The 16,337-nt window shown below is 42.5% G+C and overlaps 1 protein-coding gene across 4 annotated transcripts in view; it reads left to right on the top strand.

The window, feature by feature from the left end:
- The first annotated feature begins 642 nt into the window (after nt 1-642).
- The window catches only part of ssbp3b (single stranded DNA binding protein 3b), a 29,867-nt gene continuing 14,172 nt past the window's right edge, over nt 643-16,337 (top strand). For all 4 annotated transcript variants that reach the window (XM_035775414.2, XM_035775404.2, XM_035775396.2 and 1 more), the window contains exons 1-5: nt 643-820; nt 1,531-1,603; nt 1,743-1,804; nt 1,896-1,980; nt 9,346-9,435. In XM_035775414.2, coding sequence (XP_035631307.1) covers nt 765-820; nt 1,531-1,603; nt 1,743-1,804; nt 1,896-1,980; nt 9,346-9,435 — 366 coding nt within the window. In that variant the 5' untranslated portion in view covers nt 643-764. The remainder of the gene's footprint in view (nt 821-1,530; nt 1,604-1,742; nt 1,805-1,895; nt 1,981-9,345; nt 9,436-16,337) is intronic.

Raw genomic sequence — 16,337 nt, 5'->3', positions numbered from 1 at the left:
ATCAACAACCAATAAGGTCTCTTTTTACTTTGAGTGTCCTTAAAGGGGAAGATGCTGTTACTTCAGTTCAGATAAAGCCGAGTCTCTTGAATGGTCAATTATACATATTAGACTAGATGGAAACAGGTGGTAGCCTAGGCCTACGATAAAAAAAAAAACACAATTTAATAACCTATTTATTAAATTAAGGGAATAAAACCTTTGTATTTCACAATAGTCTATGGTTATGCTATTTTAACCATGGAAATGGAACAGGATATGGGTAAAAATACATAACGTGTTTTATTTGCTTATGTCCTATGGATGAGGTATACTGTGGATAAGGCTATAATAATAACTGACAATTTAATAAGTCATCATAGAGAGGGCTGAAACTGGAGTGTGCTGTTATCTAATGATTGTTGAAATGCTGAAATAATCGTCTAGAGATGATACCTCTCAATGTTGAAGATAGCTTGCCTTTTATTCTAACATTGCATGACAATAAACATTGAGAAGTATATTGCCTACTGTAACAACCACCTCCAATTGGCAACAAAAGGCATGACATAACTTTAGGGCAGGACTAGATGGAAGTACTGTACGCTCATTGGTGAAAAATAATCGCCAGTCAATTTAGCCCCATCCCTTCCCATTGACCAGGCTCGGTTGAGAAGTGCGGTTGGAGTGTGAGAGGGTCGCGGCCGAGGCTGACTGATGGTCTGACAGATGAAATAGCGAAAATACAGAAAGAGAAGACGGGCGTCCTCCTCCCTCAGAAAACCATGTTCCCTAAAGGCAAAGTGTCCGCTGTACCGTCGGATGGCCAAGCACGGGAAAAGTAAGTTTTAAAACCTATGTCTTACCTAATGCAAATTGTTTCCCTCCTCGGGTGTGTGGTTTGCTGGACAGCTGAATTAAAGGAGCGAATTTCCTCATTCGAGGATGGAATTGAATGAACCGCCTTGTCTGCTCGCCATTCCTTCCTTACCCTGCCTTCGGCTTTATATTCTTCCTGGGCCTCATTACTGAACGTACATATGTGTTTGTGTTTGCAATTCAGCATCTAAGTATCTTTGAATTTTTTTAAATATTTTTTTTTAACGGGAAACGTGAAATGAGTAGCGTAAAGAAAATGTACTGTCCAATTTGGCTTTACGTCGTTTCTGTTGCATTAATTGATACACTTTTGCTTCCACCAGTGCTTCGGTTGCTACTTTGTTTCAGTTCGCGGCTATGAGGGCAGTCTCCAACACTCAATCTCTTTTATTTATAATAACGGGTTTTCTTGGTTAGTATTTCCGATTTGAAGTGTTTGGAAAAAGCCATTGTGCGAAAGGCCTTTTGGAGTCGGCGGTCCATGCAAACTACCGAAAAAATGAATGTCTGTCGATCATGTACCCCTAAGTGCAATAAATATTAGTTGATTAGAGACACTCATTAGTCCTAATAGAGTCAAAGTAGTTTAGTTTAGAGTTGGCTAAACTGTGTAGTTCTAACACTTTTTTGTTGTTGTATTCAAACTGTTTTTTTTTTGTAATTTGTTCACAGGTTAGCTTTATACGTCTATGAATATTTGTTACACATAGGAGCACAGAAGTCAGCACAGACCTTTTTATCAGAGGTGAGTGTCGTACTACCAAACACGGTAGCATATTAACAAACACATTTCCATATGAAGCCATTATTAATAAAATTATTATTATTAAGTAGGCCCTATTGTTAATTTACTTTTTAAATATTTATAATTCTCCACTTTCCAGATACGATGGGAAAAGAACATCACACTCGGGGAACCACCTGGGTTCCTACACTCTTGGTGGTGGTAAGTGTTACCTATGTCACTATTAACAATACACCAAGTTCTACAGTGTACAGTATTCTATTGCTTTATGACTTGTGTGTCTTGTCCACAGTGTATTTTGGGACCTGTATTGTGCCGCACCAGAGAGAAGAGAGACATGTGACCACTCCAGTGAAGCGAAAGCCTTCCATGATTATGTGAGTTCTGCTCCTCATGAGACTTGCTGCTGCGCATGTTGCTGGTGTTCTACTCACGAGCCTGGGGCAGTATTTATAAAGGGTCTCAGAGTAGGAGTGTTGACCTGGGATCAGGTCCCCTCCTGAACATGATTGTTTTGAAGATGATCTAAAAGTGGAAACTGATCTTAGATCAGCACTCCTACTCCGAGACCCTTTATAAATACGGACCCTGGTTTCATTTGCACCTACTACATTTTCAAATGTAGAACGAGATTGCACCCAGATGGGCCTCGGCCCAGTTTACGTAACACATTTTAATTTTCCACCAGTCCCTTTTTTGTTGTTAGTGTAGGCCTGTCTTCCTTATTCCACCATCATACCGTTTTGATGCCATGTGTAGTGGCAATGGAGAGATGTTGTTCTGACTTGTTTCTACTCTTAATTTAAATGGACCCCCATGTAGTTTTCAAAAAAAGTGGATTTGGACATGTTTTGGTGTGAAAATGTAAGTAGGGACAACCTCATAATATCCACACAACCTCATAGTGTGGATATTAATTTTGACATGTGCAATAACATTTTGTTTCAATATTTTATTTATTTAATAAAAAATTAAGTACCTTGAGCTTTTAAGAGTTTATTACAAAAATGTCAAAATAAAACTTAACACATTTTTGTGGGTGGGGGGAGTTTATTTTTCTTTTCTAAAAACATTTAATTGAATATCTAAAGTGTAAACTGTAGCCACTTATTTCCCTTTGCTTTTTTGTGTCAGCAACTGGACATTGTTTTTAGGGGGGCTAGTTACCCCATGTTACTTTACACTTCTGCTTAGATGTTTCCAATAATAAATGCTTATTTTGGTTTAACATTTGAAGTGTGTCCTAATGAACACGATCCAGCTCTCCCTTTGTTGTGGCCAGTCACTGTTGCACAATGTTCAAGAGCAGAGATGGGTTCAGATTCTCAACTATCTTGAGGATGGCAGGGGCCAAGAGTTGTTATTTTAAACTCCAGATGAACCCGTCTCCATCTTGAGCTACATTGGGCTTTTTGTCCTGAGCTAACAGGATAGTAGTACTCTATTGCAACTGACATTTATGGAGCCTGTTACTTATTAAAGATTCTTCTGTTCAAATAGATTATTTTCCCCAAAACGGATGCACAGTGCTTGTGGCCTATCACTAAACTCTGCTTTTGCATATGGTCTTTACATGTTCAGAACACAGCATTTGGGGAAATGGCTTTAGGCATGAAGGAAGACTATCTCGTACAACTGCTGGTCCGGTCAGTCTGCCCCAGGATAGGCAGTCAGAAACCCCATTGGAAGCATCCAAATAACCATGGATACATCCCAATTATCTCCTCTTCCTCCCAAAGGGTGTACTTGTTCACTTCCCTGTACTGATTTGAAAATAAATGACTGGTATTAGAAATTTGGTAGGAAGTGAACTACACTGCTCAAAAAAATAAAGGGAACACTTAATTAAACACAATGTATCTCCAAGTCAATCACACTTCTGTGAAATCAAACTGTCCACTTAGGAAGCAACACTGATTGACAAATGTCACATGCTGTTGTGCAAATGGAATAGACAACAGGTGGAAATCATAGGCATTTAGCAAGACACCCCCAATAAAGGAGTGGTTCTGCAGGTGGGGACCACAGACGACTTCTCGGTTCCTATGCTTCCTGGCTGATGTTTTGGTCACTTTTGAATGCTGGTGGTGCTTTCGCCTCTAGTGGTATAGCATGAGACGGAGTCTACAACCCACACAAGTGGCTCAGGTAGTGCAGCTCATCCAGGATGGCACATCAATGCGAGATGTGGCAAGAAGGTTTGCTGTGTCTGTCAGCGTCGTGTCCAGAGCATGGAGGCGCTACCAGGAGACTGGCCAGTACATCAGGAGATGTGGAGGCCGTAGGAGGGCAACAACCCAGCAGCAGGACCGCTACCTCCGCCTTTGTGCAAGGAGCATTTTAAAAGTGCTGTAATCCCATTTTAGGGGAACAAAAGTATTAGGATATTCAGTTAACTTTTTAATAAACATAAGTATTGGGTCCCATATTCAATAGCACGCAATGACTACGTTTTGGTTTCAGATTATTTTCGTGCCCAATAGAAATGAATGGTAAATGGAATTCTAAACCTTTACATTAATGTGGATACTAGCATGATTATGGATAATGAGTGAGAAAGTTGGATGCACCAATATCATACCCCCAAGACATGCTAACCTAATATATTAGTACAAGAAGTGCTGTAATTTCTAAACAGTTCACACGATATGGATGAAAATACCCTCAAATTAAAGATGACAACCTCCTAGTCATTTCAATTCCAAAGTGCTGGAGTACGGAGCCAAACCAAATGTGTCACTGTCCCAATACTTCTGCAGCTCACTGTATATCACATTTGCAGTCAAATAAAACACCAATACAGTACCGTGTACATTTGAGGGTAACTGGTATCTTTATTAGTTTTACTAAGTATTCATACCACTGACTGACTTTGGAGCTGTTTTGACTGCAACTTAGCATATCTCCGAAGGTAATTTAGTTTAGTTTTTGTTTTTTTTACACGGTCAAACCTCGTTTATAACCATTTAAAAGGTGATCTATCTGGTCAAACTGATACAGGGCCCTATCCACCCTCTGTTTTATATAATTTGTAATTGTCTACAGAGAAACCTAGATTCAAATATAGGTCCTGTTCATCAAACATGGGATCCCATTTGGAGTTGGGATCCCTGTGAATCGATGTTGGTTCTGTCTGTGTTCATCTTAGGCTAATACATGTATGTGAGCTCAGTGCTCTCTTTGTTTGCGTCGGCCCAGGCTTTCTCCTTTCTCTGCTCTGTGTTTGCGTACAGTAGGCCTAGGGTTTATCTTTCGTTCTCTCTATCTTTCTCCCTCCATGGCCAGTAGTCCCAGCGCTGTCTTTGTCTCTGTGGGCATTGGGTGGGGGGAGGTGGCTGGCTGGGCTGCTAGCAGGGAAGCAGCGATGCATCACGGCTCGTAAAGCGCAGGGCCCTTCCTCCCTGGCGTATTCACGCCTGGTTGGATGGATGCTCCCCAGGGGCTCCGCGCAGCTGATTGATGGCTGTCAGGGAGCTGAGGGACAGACTAGAAAAGGGGAGTGGCCACTGTGGCATATGCCTGGCAACCAAGGGAGGAGCAGAGAGAATATGTGAAAGGGGGGATGGGGAGTGGTAGAGAGCTTGTTCTTTTCTCTGGGTCTTACTGCCAGACCTTTCACCATCAGGGACAAGGAGACTGCTATGAAAACAACAACAGAAATTTTTATGGAGTTGGTGGATGGTTGAAGATCGACTAGCTTAGGCCCAGGCTTCCTTTTTTTATAGCTTGGTTCAGGTGGATGATTTGAGATGGTAAAGCAGTCCAGGGGCCGTATGTATCAAGCGTCTTTGAGATATCACTGTCCATGAAGTCTTATTCGCTGTGACGTAAAAGACAACTGGTCCTAAATCGGCACTCCGAGACGCTTGATGCATATGGCCCAGGTCAGGACATGGCCAGTTAGTTTAGTGTGGTCTCTCTGGCCTGTCCCTTTTCTCCAAGCTGTGCTGAATCCCCCTTGTCCCTTTCTGTGTCTACCTTCTCAGAGCTACCTTAATCAAACACTTTCCTGTTTTATTTCTCCCCTCTCCACCACTTTCTGTCTGTCTTTGTACAGAGACAACAGCTGCTGTGACCTACCACACACACACACACACACACACACACACACCCAAGGGGGTGGGTCTAGTCTGTCAAAAAGAAGCCCCCCCTAGGGGAGGTTTAGAGATGGGCCCCCACACCACCCCACTCAGCTGCCCCCCAGGCAGCAGAGTCTATGACATCTGCCCCATCCTGTACCAAAGCATCTGGGAGTCTTGGCCCTCCTCTCCCGCAGCAGAACAGTGGCTTCATAACAAATGGCACCCTATTTCCTTTAGAGTGCACTACTTTTCACAAGGGCCCATAGGGTATATGGTGCCATTTGGTGGGGGACACAGAGCTACAGTTGAATATGCACCGCAGTGGGCTCTAGTACCAGAAGATAAGGATCAGAAGGAACATTCCTGGAGACTTTCCATGCACACTAGTGCATTTGAGAGCTTACAGTTCATGTGTTAAGGTACAAGAGCAATGTAGACTTGTTTTAGAACATAAATATGATTGTTACCATTTTGAAGTAACAGATGATTCTTAGGTGCAACACTAACATCCCCATAGTCCATGACGTGTCAACGTGCTAATATCCCTCCACAGCTACCTGACGCCCACATCATGCATAGCAGTGCTTATTATTTGACCATGCTGGTAATTTATGAACATTTGAACATCTTGGCCATGTTCTGTTTAGAATCTCGACCTGTCATAGCCAGAAGAGGACTGGCCACCCCTCATAGCCTGGTTTCTTCCTAGGTTTTGGCCTTTCTAGGGAGTTTTTCCTAGCCACCGTGCTTCTACACCTGCATTGCTTGCTGTTTGGGGTTTTAGTCTGGGTTTCTGCACAGCACTTCGAGATATCAGCTGATCTAAGAAGGGCTATATAATGATCACACTATTCTATGACAACCATCCTAGTCTCCCAGAGAGACATTTATCTATAAGCCTCTGCAGACCTGCACGCAACTACGCAATTCTCTGTCCACGTTCGAAAGTACGAGATCCGAGATCCGAGTTAAAAGTATGTAAAATGAATAGGGCCTGTTTTTTTAATAATTATTTTTTTAAACATTTGAATTACATTTTTTTAATCAACGGAGTAAATCTTAACATCCTGATTCTCGAGCTGCAACACACAGACTTGTACAGACACAGACATGGAGATTAATACATCATTATTCAACGCTACACCGTGTCTGCCCCTCCTGTTTGTTGTGATGCTGAGTCTGCCGACCTTTCAGCTGTACGTAAACGAGGACCAATCCCTTTTCGACTCTGTGCGTTGTGGAAAGGTTAACAGTAATTGTTTCAGGCTAACGTTAGCGAACATACGCTGGACATTCAGTGGGCTCTAAAGTGCTAAATATGCTAGCTAACAGGTAAATCGGTCTAGGAAATGATTTCCTGAACATTTTGAAGGTCTCCAGAAGATTGGATCTCACCCACTGTTTACTATCGTAGCTTTTTTTCATTTTTATTACGGATAACCTATTTAATTGATACTGATCTGCTTCAAACATTTATTTCCATAATATCAGAGTAATAGTTATTTATTTATCGTGGCTAAGACGTTTGTACGTTTTGTACCTCAACTTATTTGTTTAAATAAAAAAAATAAAAACCTCCAACAATAAAGGCCCTTTAGTGTGTTCTAATTAGATCTTGTTGGTGACTGACCGTGTGTGTAAACGGAATGCTGTCAAGAAAGTATTCCAAGCTATAGACTTCATTTGGTGAATCTCCACTTTGCCGTGCGTATCTGGTACTCTAAAAAGTTGGACAGGGTTGGCAGGTCTGCCTCCTGTAGGCTCAAGGCAGGGTTGTTCTCATTAGGGTGCGCTGTTGCAAAACATTTAGCAACCATACCCAGCATTACCCATGACCTTTTTTGTTTTAGGTTAGTCTCTCCATTCCGTTTTTAGTCAATTTTCTTCCGTTTGGTTCCCAGTGAATAGCTTACGACCCATCATACAAAGCAGGATCATGTTAGCCAGCTAACTTAGATAAACAAATACATTGTTTCTGGGTCATTTATCAAATCTACATTTGAATATGGGTCAAATCAATACAGTCCCATTTTTAGCAATATCTTCTTAGAAATGTGAAGTTATTTCTGAACATTCAAGCAAGTTGGCTGGTTGTCATTGATCCTACTTTGTGACCCCCCCCCAGGTGTCCTAGGGTTGAAGGATGCCTCCTGAATGTAGCTAACTTTGTCAGTGTGTTCCAGGTACGACTGGGCTGGATGGGTCCTTCTGGCCTCACTTCTCCCCCTACTGTGGTATTTCACAGTGGACCTGCAGGACCCGGCTCAGATATAATTAGGAAGGGGTGCAGTCAGTCGATATACCAGGGACTGCGAGTGTGTTCTGTTATATCCACTAGTGTTGTCTGTGGAGGTTGAGCACTATAGAGAGTGCAGGGAGGTGAGATGGTAAGGTGTGTGTGTGTGTGTGACTTAATTTTCTCTAGATGTGTTTTTTGATGGTGGTACTTTATATACTGTTACCCTCCTTGTGATTACTCCATGCTCTCACAAGCCACCTGTCATAACTAGCCTTTGATTCCAGATGCTAATACCAGTGTGCAATGTAGGCATTAGCCTCTGCTGAAATGCTTCTACAAAAAAAAAAACAGTAAATTACAAGCATGCGACCAAAGCAAATGGCACATTAGTGAATTATGGCTGTGGTTGGGACAGGAAATGGCCTAGCAGTGAGACCTTGCTGTGTATAAGCACTTTGAAATGAATCCCACAGATTCCTATCAAATCTACTGGATACTTGCTGGATCAGCACGTTTGGCTGTGCAGTTAGATTCCACCCCGGTCAAACTTGAGGCTTGTTCTGTCTGTGGTGTGTGTGATACTTATAACGGCCAGTTTCATGGACACAGATTAAGCCTAGTCTTAGAATGATAAACATGATTTCTTAGTCAGTCTATGCAAATTGATTTAAAGGTTTGACTCCTGACATTTTGCGTAATAGCATACGTTGACCGGTTTTCTAAACTTTTAAAGTGCTCATAGAGCCAACCAGTCAATGATAAACTTGAACGATCAATATGCAAACCTAGTGGTAATTTACCGAAGTAACCATCAATCTATAGTAAATTAGGTGATTTATACTTGAATAGCTTTTAAGAAATAAAATGTTTTATTTGTGTCCAGTGGATAAATCATATGGGTCAAGAGAATTTGCCTAATTAATTTAAAAAAGCATCTGAGAAACGATGACATTATTTTCAATTAACTCTGCAACACTTCCAGCTATTGACTTTTTCAAAACTGCCACCAGTTTGGAGCAAAAACATTAACAAAGACCTTGACAGTTTATTTTACAGTCTCAAAAAATAAAGGATATTTCATGCTGAAACTCTTGTATTAAACACCAATAGTAACTACAAAGTTGATGGTTTATATTTAGGATAATGTTTTACAGATTTGTCATTCTATTTGAAATTCTATTTTGCATATTTTATGTGATAAGGGCCAGAGATAATTAGACACCTGTGATAATCTGAAGTACCCAAAATGACACTAGATTTCCTCAGATGAATTCCTCCCAAAACATGAAAGTTACCAAAATTCTGGTATCTTACTGGTAAACCTCAAGTTTACATAAACACCCTACCTTTGCAACCCTACACAGACAAAATATCCTTATCTCAGTTCTAACCTCTAACTCTTTATTGTCTTATGTTTACAGAGTGCGGCTGCAGCCCCCAGTCCAGTGATGGGGGGGATGCCCCCTGGAGAGGGGATGCCCGGTGGACCCATGCCCCCGGGATTCTTCCAGGTCAGTCTCCTCCTACTCTCACACACACCTCCATCTACACTCTATGGCAGTGGTTCTAGGGTTGGGTGATATATCTAATTAAGTTTGTGCATCAAGTGTCTTTAAAAAATATATTTTTTTCCCCCATTTGAGCGTTTTTGTCCAATTGTTCTCGTTGTCTTTTTAGTCTCGGCTCCTTCTGTGCTGTGTGCACCTTCACACACACACACACACACACACACACACACACACACACACACACACCAAGCTCCTACCCCTGCAATTCACAGTGAAGATGAGAGATCACTTTGTACTCTCTGACAAATGGTTTCAACTTGCTATTTGCGGTTTGGTCCCCAACAGAATAGATCATATGGACACTGAAACACAGTGAGACATTATTTTACTGTAATCGAGGTTAATTTTTCTAATGATACCCTTTTTGTGTCTCAACTCTTCAAAATGCGAGTGGACTACTAAAACTGACTTTCGATGAGCATTTTCCAGAATATCGTACCATGTACTGCTAGCAGCATTTTAAACAGACTTACACTAGCTGTCTAGTCTGTTTTTATAAATGTGCCATTACACATGGAACACAATTACCGTGATTTCGGAATGTATTTGGACCCCTTCCCTTTTTCCACATTTTGTTACGTTACAGCCTTCTAAAATGGATTAAATAAAAAAATATACACACAACCCACAATGACAGTGAAAAGCTTTTTTTATTTTTTAGAATGCAAATTTATAAAAAGCAGAAATACCTTGTTTACATAAGTATTCAGACCCTTTGCTACGAGACTCGAATTTGAGCTCTGGTGCATCTTTCCATTGATCATCCTTGATGTTTCTACAACTTGATTGGAGTCCACCTGTGGTAAATTCAATTGATTTGGAAAGGCACACACCGGTCTATATTAAGGTCCTACAGTTGACAGTGCATGTCAGAGCAAAAACCAAGCCATGAGATCGAAGGAATTAGCTGTAGAGCTCCGAGACAGGACTGTGTCGAGGCACAGATGTGGTGAAGGGTACCAACAAATGTCTGCAGCATTGAAGGTTCCCCAAGAACACAGTAGCCTCCATCATTCTTAAATGGAATAAGTTTGGAACCACCAAGACTCTTCCTAGAGCTGGCCAAACTGAGCAATCGTGGGAGAAGAGGCTTGGTCAGGGAGGTGACCAAGAACCGGATGGTCACTGACAAAGCTCCAGAGAACCTGGCACTATCCCTATGGTGAAGCATGGGTATGGCAGCATCATGCTGTGGGGATGTATTTCAACGGCAGGGACTGGTAGGCTAGTCAGGATCGAGGTAAAGATGACCGTCGCAAAGTACAGAGATCCTTGATTTAAAAACCTGCTCTAGAGCGTTCAGAACTTCATACTAGGGCCAAGGTTCACCTACCAACAGGACAATGATCCTAAGTACACATCCAAGACAATGCAGCAGTGGCTATCGGGACAAGTGTCGATATTTTTGAGTGGCCCAGCCAGAGCCCGGACTTGAACCTGATCGAACATCTCTGGAGAGACCTGAAAATAGCTGTGCAGCGACGCTCCCAATCCAACCTAACAGCTTGAGAGGATCTGCGGAGAAGAATGGAAGAAACTCTCCAAATACAGATGTGCCAAGCATATTAGCGTCATACCCAAGAAGACTCGAGGCTGTAATCGCTGCCTAAGGTGATTTCAACAAAATACTGAGTAAAAGGTCTGAATACTTATGTAAATGTGATTTGTTTTCAATTTTAGTAACAATAAACATTTCTAACAACCTGTTTATGCTTTGTCATTATGGAGTTGTGTGTGTGTGGATAAGGGGGGGGGGGGAAATGTTATGCATTTTTTGAATACTTTAACCTAACAAATTGTGGAAACAGTCAAGGGCTCTGAATACTTTCCGAATGCACTGTATATAGTCAATTGGCTACTTGTTATCATTCTGAGAAATACATTACTTGATTTCGACATAAAAGTGGACAGGCTAGCATTATGTTCAAACAGTTGGAGACTGACCGAAGGGCAGTGGTGGAAAAACTACTTGAGTAAAAGTAAAAATACCTTCATAGAAAATGACTCAAAGTGAGTCACCCAGTAAAATACTACTTGCATAAAAGTCAAAGTATCTGAAATCAACTTAAGTATCAAGTTTAAATATTTTCTAATTGCTTATATTAAGAAAACCAAAATGGCTTAATGTTTTTTTAAATTCTCTTTACAGATAGCCAGGGGCACACTCCAAAATTCAGACAATTTACAATCTAAGCATTTGTGTTTTAGTGACTCAGCCGCCAGATCTGAGGCAGTCGGAACGACCAGGGATGTTATCTTGATAAGTGTGTGTGAATGGAAAAATGTTCTGTCATACTAAGCATTCTAAATGTAGGGAGTACTTTTGGGTGGCTGGATAAATTAAGTAAAAAGTACAATTTCTTAGAAATGTAGTGATTTAAAAGTTGTCAAAATGACTTTTACATAAGCACTTTACACCACGACAGAAGGGTGTGTTTTATAATAATTCAACAGTTCCACATTGTTAGCTAGCAAATGGATTTCAAGTTGGCTAAATTAATATAAAGATTAGCTGGCTGAAACAGGAAAGGGCCTTCCCCAAACTGTTGCCACAAATTTGGAAGCACAGAATCCTCTAGAATGCTGTATGCTGTAGCATTAACATTTCCCTTCACTGGAACTGAGGGGCCAACCCGAACCATGAAAAACAGCCCCAAACCATTATTCCTCCTCCACCAAACCTTACAGTTGGCACTATGCTTTGGGGCAGGTGGCGTTCTCCTGGCATTTGCCCAACCCAGATTCAGCCGTCGGACTGCCAGATGGTGACACGTGATTCAGCACTACAGAGAATGCGTTTCCACTGCTCCGATTGCGGCAAGCTTTACACCACTCCAGCCGACGCTTGGTGTTGCGCATGATGTGGCTGCTCGGCCATGGAAACCCGTTTTCATTAAGCTCCCGACAAACTGTTCTTGTGCAGACTTTGCTTGTTTGGAACTCTGTAGTAAGTGTTGCTAAAGAAGACAGATGATTTTTATGCGCTTCAGCACTCGGCGATCCCGTTCTCTGAGCTTGTGGCCTAACACTTCGTGGCTGAGCCGTTGTTGCTCCTATACATCTCCACTTCACAACAGCACTTGCAGTTGATCGGGGCAGCTCTAGCAGGGCAGAAATGTGAATAACTGACTTGTTGGAAAGGTGGAATCCTTTGGCACTGCCATGTTGCAAGTCACTGAGTTGTTCAGTAAGGCCATTCTACCACCAATGTTGGTCTATGGTGATAGCATAGCTGTGAGCACAATTTTATACACCTGACGGCAAAGGGTGTGGCTGAAATAGCCAAATCAACTAATTTTAAGGGGTTTCCACATGCAGTATGTGCCCAGCAAAAAAGAAATGTCCTCTCACTGTCAACTGTGTTTATTTTCAGCAAACATAACATGTATAAATATGTCTGAACATAAGATTCAACAACCTGATACATAAACTGAACAAGTTCCACAGACATGTGACTAACAAAAATTGAATAATGTGTCCCTGAACAAAGGTGAGGTCAAAGTCTAAAGTAACAGTATCTGGTGTGGCCACCAGCTGCATTAAGTACTGCAGTGCATCTCCTCCTCATTGACTGCACCAGACATGCCAGTTCTTGCTGTGAGATGTTATCTGACTCTTCCACCAAGGTACCTGCAAGTTCCTGGACATTTCTAGGGGGAATGGCCCTGGCCCTCACCTTACTATCCAACAAGTCCCAGACGTGCTCAATGGGATTGAGATCCGGGCTCCTCGCTGGCCATGGCAGAGCACTGACATTATTGTCTTGCAGGAAATCACACACAAACGAGCAGTATGGCTGGTGGCATTGTCATGCTGGAGGGTTATGTTGGGATGAGCCTGCAGGAAGGGTACAACATGAGGGAGGAGGATGTCTTCCCTGTAACACACAGTGTTGAGATTGCCTGCAATGACAACAAGCCCAGTCCGATGATGCTGCGACACACCTTCCCAGACCATGACGGACCCTCCACCGCCAAATCGATCCCACTCCAGAATACAGGCCTCTGTGTAACGCTCAAACGCGAATCCGAACATCACCCCTGGTGAGACAAAACCGAGACTCGTCAGTGAAGAGCACTTTTTGCCAGTCCTGTCTGGTCCAACGACGGTGGGTTTGTGCCCATAGGCAACGTTGATGCCAGTGATGTAAGGCAGGTCCTCACCAGACAACAGGCCTACAAGCTCTCAGTCCAGCCTCTCTTAGCCTATTGCGGACAGTCTGAGCATTGGAGGGATTGTTCGTTCCTGGTGTAACTCGGGCAGTTGTTGTTGCCATCCTGTACCTGTCGCGCAGGTGTGATGATCTGATGTACCGATCCTGTGCAGCTGTTACGTAGTCTGCCACTGCGAGGACGATCAGCTGTCCGTTCTGTCTCCCTGTAGCGCTCTCTTAAGCATCTCACAGTACGGACGTTGTAATTGATTTCCCTGGCCACATCTGCAGTCCTCGTGCTTCCTTGCAGCATGCCTAAGGCACGTTCACACAGATGATCAGGGACCCTGGGCATCTTTCTTTTGGTGTTTTTCAGAGTCTGTAGAAAGGCCTTTTTTTTTGTGTGCGTCCTAAGTTTTCATAACTGTGACCTCAATTGCCTACTGTCTGTTAGTGTCTTAATGACCATTCCACAGGTGCATGTTCAGTAATTGTTTACGGTTCAGGGAAAGCGTTTTAAACCCTTTACAATGAAGATCTGTGACGTTGTTTGGATTTTTTTTTTTTTTTTTTTGCTGTGTGTGTATATACAGTGGGGAGAACAAGTATTTGATAACCTGCAAAATCATCAGTGTTTCCTACTTAGAAAGCATGTAGAGGTCTAAGTTGTCATAGGTACACTTCAACTGTGAGAGACGGAATCTGAAACAAAAATCCAGAAAATCACATTGTATGATTAAGTAATTCATTTGCATTTTATTGCATGACAAGTATTTGATACATCAGAAAAGCAGAACTTAATATTTGGTACAGCGATCATACCATTCCTGTAGTTCTTGACCAGGTTTGCACACACTGCAGCGGGGATTTTGGCCCACTCCTCCATACAGACCTTCTCAAGATCCTTCAGGTTTCGGGGCTGTCGCTGGGCAATACGGACTTTCAGCTCCCTCCAAAGATTTTCTATTGGGTTCAGGTCTGGAGACTGGCGAGGCCACTCCAGGACCTTGAGATGCTTCTTAAGGAGCCACTCCTTATTTGCCCTGGCTGTGTGTTTCGGGTCGTTGTCATGCTGGAAGACCCAGCCACGACCCATCTTCAATGCTCTTATTGAGAGGAGGTTGTTGGCCAAGATCTCGCGATACATGGCCACATCCCATCCTCCCCTCAATATGGTCCAGTCGTCCTGTCTCCTTTGCAGAAAAACATCCCCAAAGAATGATGTATCCACCACCATGCTTCACAGTTGGGATGGTGTTCTTGGGGTTGTACTCATCCTTCCTCCAAAACCGGTGAGTGGAGTTTAGACCAAAAAGCTCTATTTTTGTCTCATCAGACCACATGACCTTCTCCCATTCCTCCTCTGGATCATCCACATGGTCATTGGCAAACTTCAGACGGGCCTGGACATGCGCTGGCTTGAGCAGGGGGACCTTGCGTGCGCTGCAGGATTTTAATCCATGACGGCGTAGTGTGTCACTAATGGTTTTCTTTGAGACTGGTCCCAGCTCTCTTCAGGTCATTGACCAGGTCCTGCCGTGTAGTTCTGGGCTGATCCTTCACCTTCCTCATGATCATTGATGCCCCACGAGGTGAGATCTTGCACAGAGCCCCAGACCGAGGGGGATTGACCGTCATCTTGAACTTCTTCCATTTTCTAATAATTGCGCCAACATTTGTTGCCTTCTCACCAAGCTGCTTGCCTATTGTCCTGTAGCCCAGCCCAGCCTTCTGGAGGTCTACAATTTTATCCCTGATGTCCTTACACAGCTCTCTGGTCTTGGCCATTGTGCAGAGGTTTGAGTGTGTGGACAGGTGTCTTTTATACAGGTAACGAGTTCAAACAGGTGCAGTTAATACAGGTAATGAGTGGAGAACATGAGGGCTTTTTTTGGCCTTTCTAGGGAGTTTTTCCTAGCCACCGTGCTTCTACACCTGCATTGCTTGCCGTTTTAGGCTGGGTTTCTGTACAGCACTTTGAGATATCAGCTGATGTACGAAGGGCAATATAAATAAATTTTATTTGATTTCAAAGAAAAACTAACAGGTCTGTGAGAGCTGGAATTCTTACTGGTCGGTAGGTGATCAAATACTTATGTCATGCAATAAAATGCAAATGAATTACTTAAAAATCATGTGATTTTCTGGATTTTTGTATTAGATTCTGTCTCTCACAGTTGAAGTGTACCTATGATAAAAATGACAGACATCTACATGCTTTGTAAGTAGGAAACACTGCTGATTTAGCATGTTATCAAATACTTGTTCTCCACACTGTGTGTGTGTGTGTGTGTGTGTATCACTGCTCCAAAAAAATAAAGGTAACACTAAAATAACACATCCTAGATCTGAATGAATGAAATATTCTTATTAAATACTTTTTTTTTTTTTTACATAGTTGAATGTGCTGACAACAAAATCACACAAATGATCAATGGAAATCAAATTTATCAACTGATGGAGGTCTGGGTTTGGAGTCACACTCAAAATTAAAGTGGAAAACTACACTACAGGCTGATCCAACTGATGTAATGTCCTTAAAACAAGTCAAAATGAGGCTCAGTAGTGTGTGGCCTCCACGTGCCTGTATGACCTCCCTACAACGCCTGGGCATGCTCCTGATGAGGTGGCGGATGGTCTCCTGAGGGATCTCCTCCCAGACCTGGACTAAAGCATCCGCCAACTCCTGGAC

Source organism: Oncorhynchus keta, chromosome 1 (genome assembly GCF_023373465.1).
Source record: "Oncorhynchus keta strain PuntledgeMale-10-30-2019 chromosome 1, Oket_V2, whole genome shotgun sequence".
In the NCBI taxonomy this organism is placed as follows: domain Eukaryota; kingdom Metazoa; phylum Chordata; class Actinopteri; order Salmoniformes; family Salmonidae; genus Oncorhynchus; species Oncorhynchus keta.
This window is presented reverse-complemented; position numbering and strand designations above follow the sequence as displayed.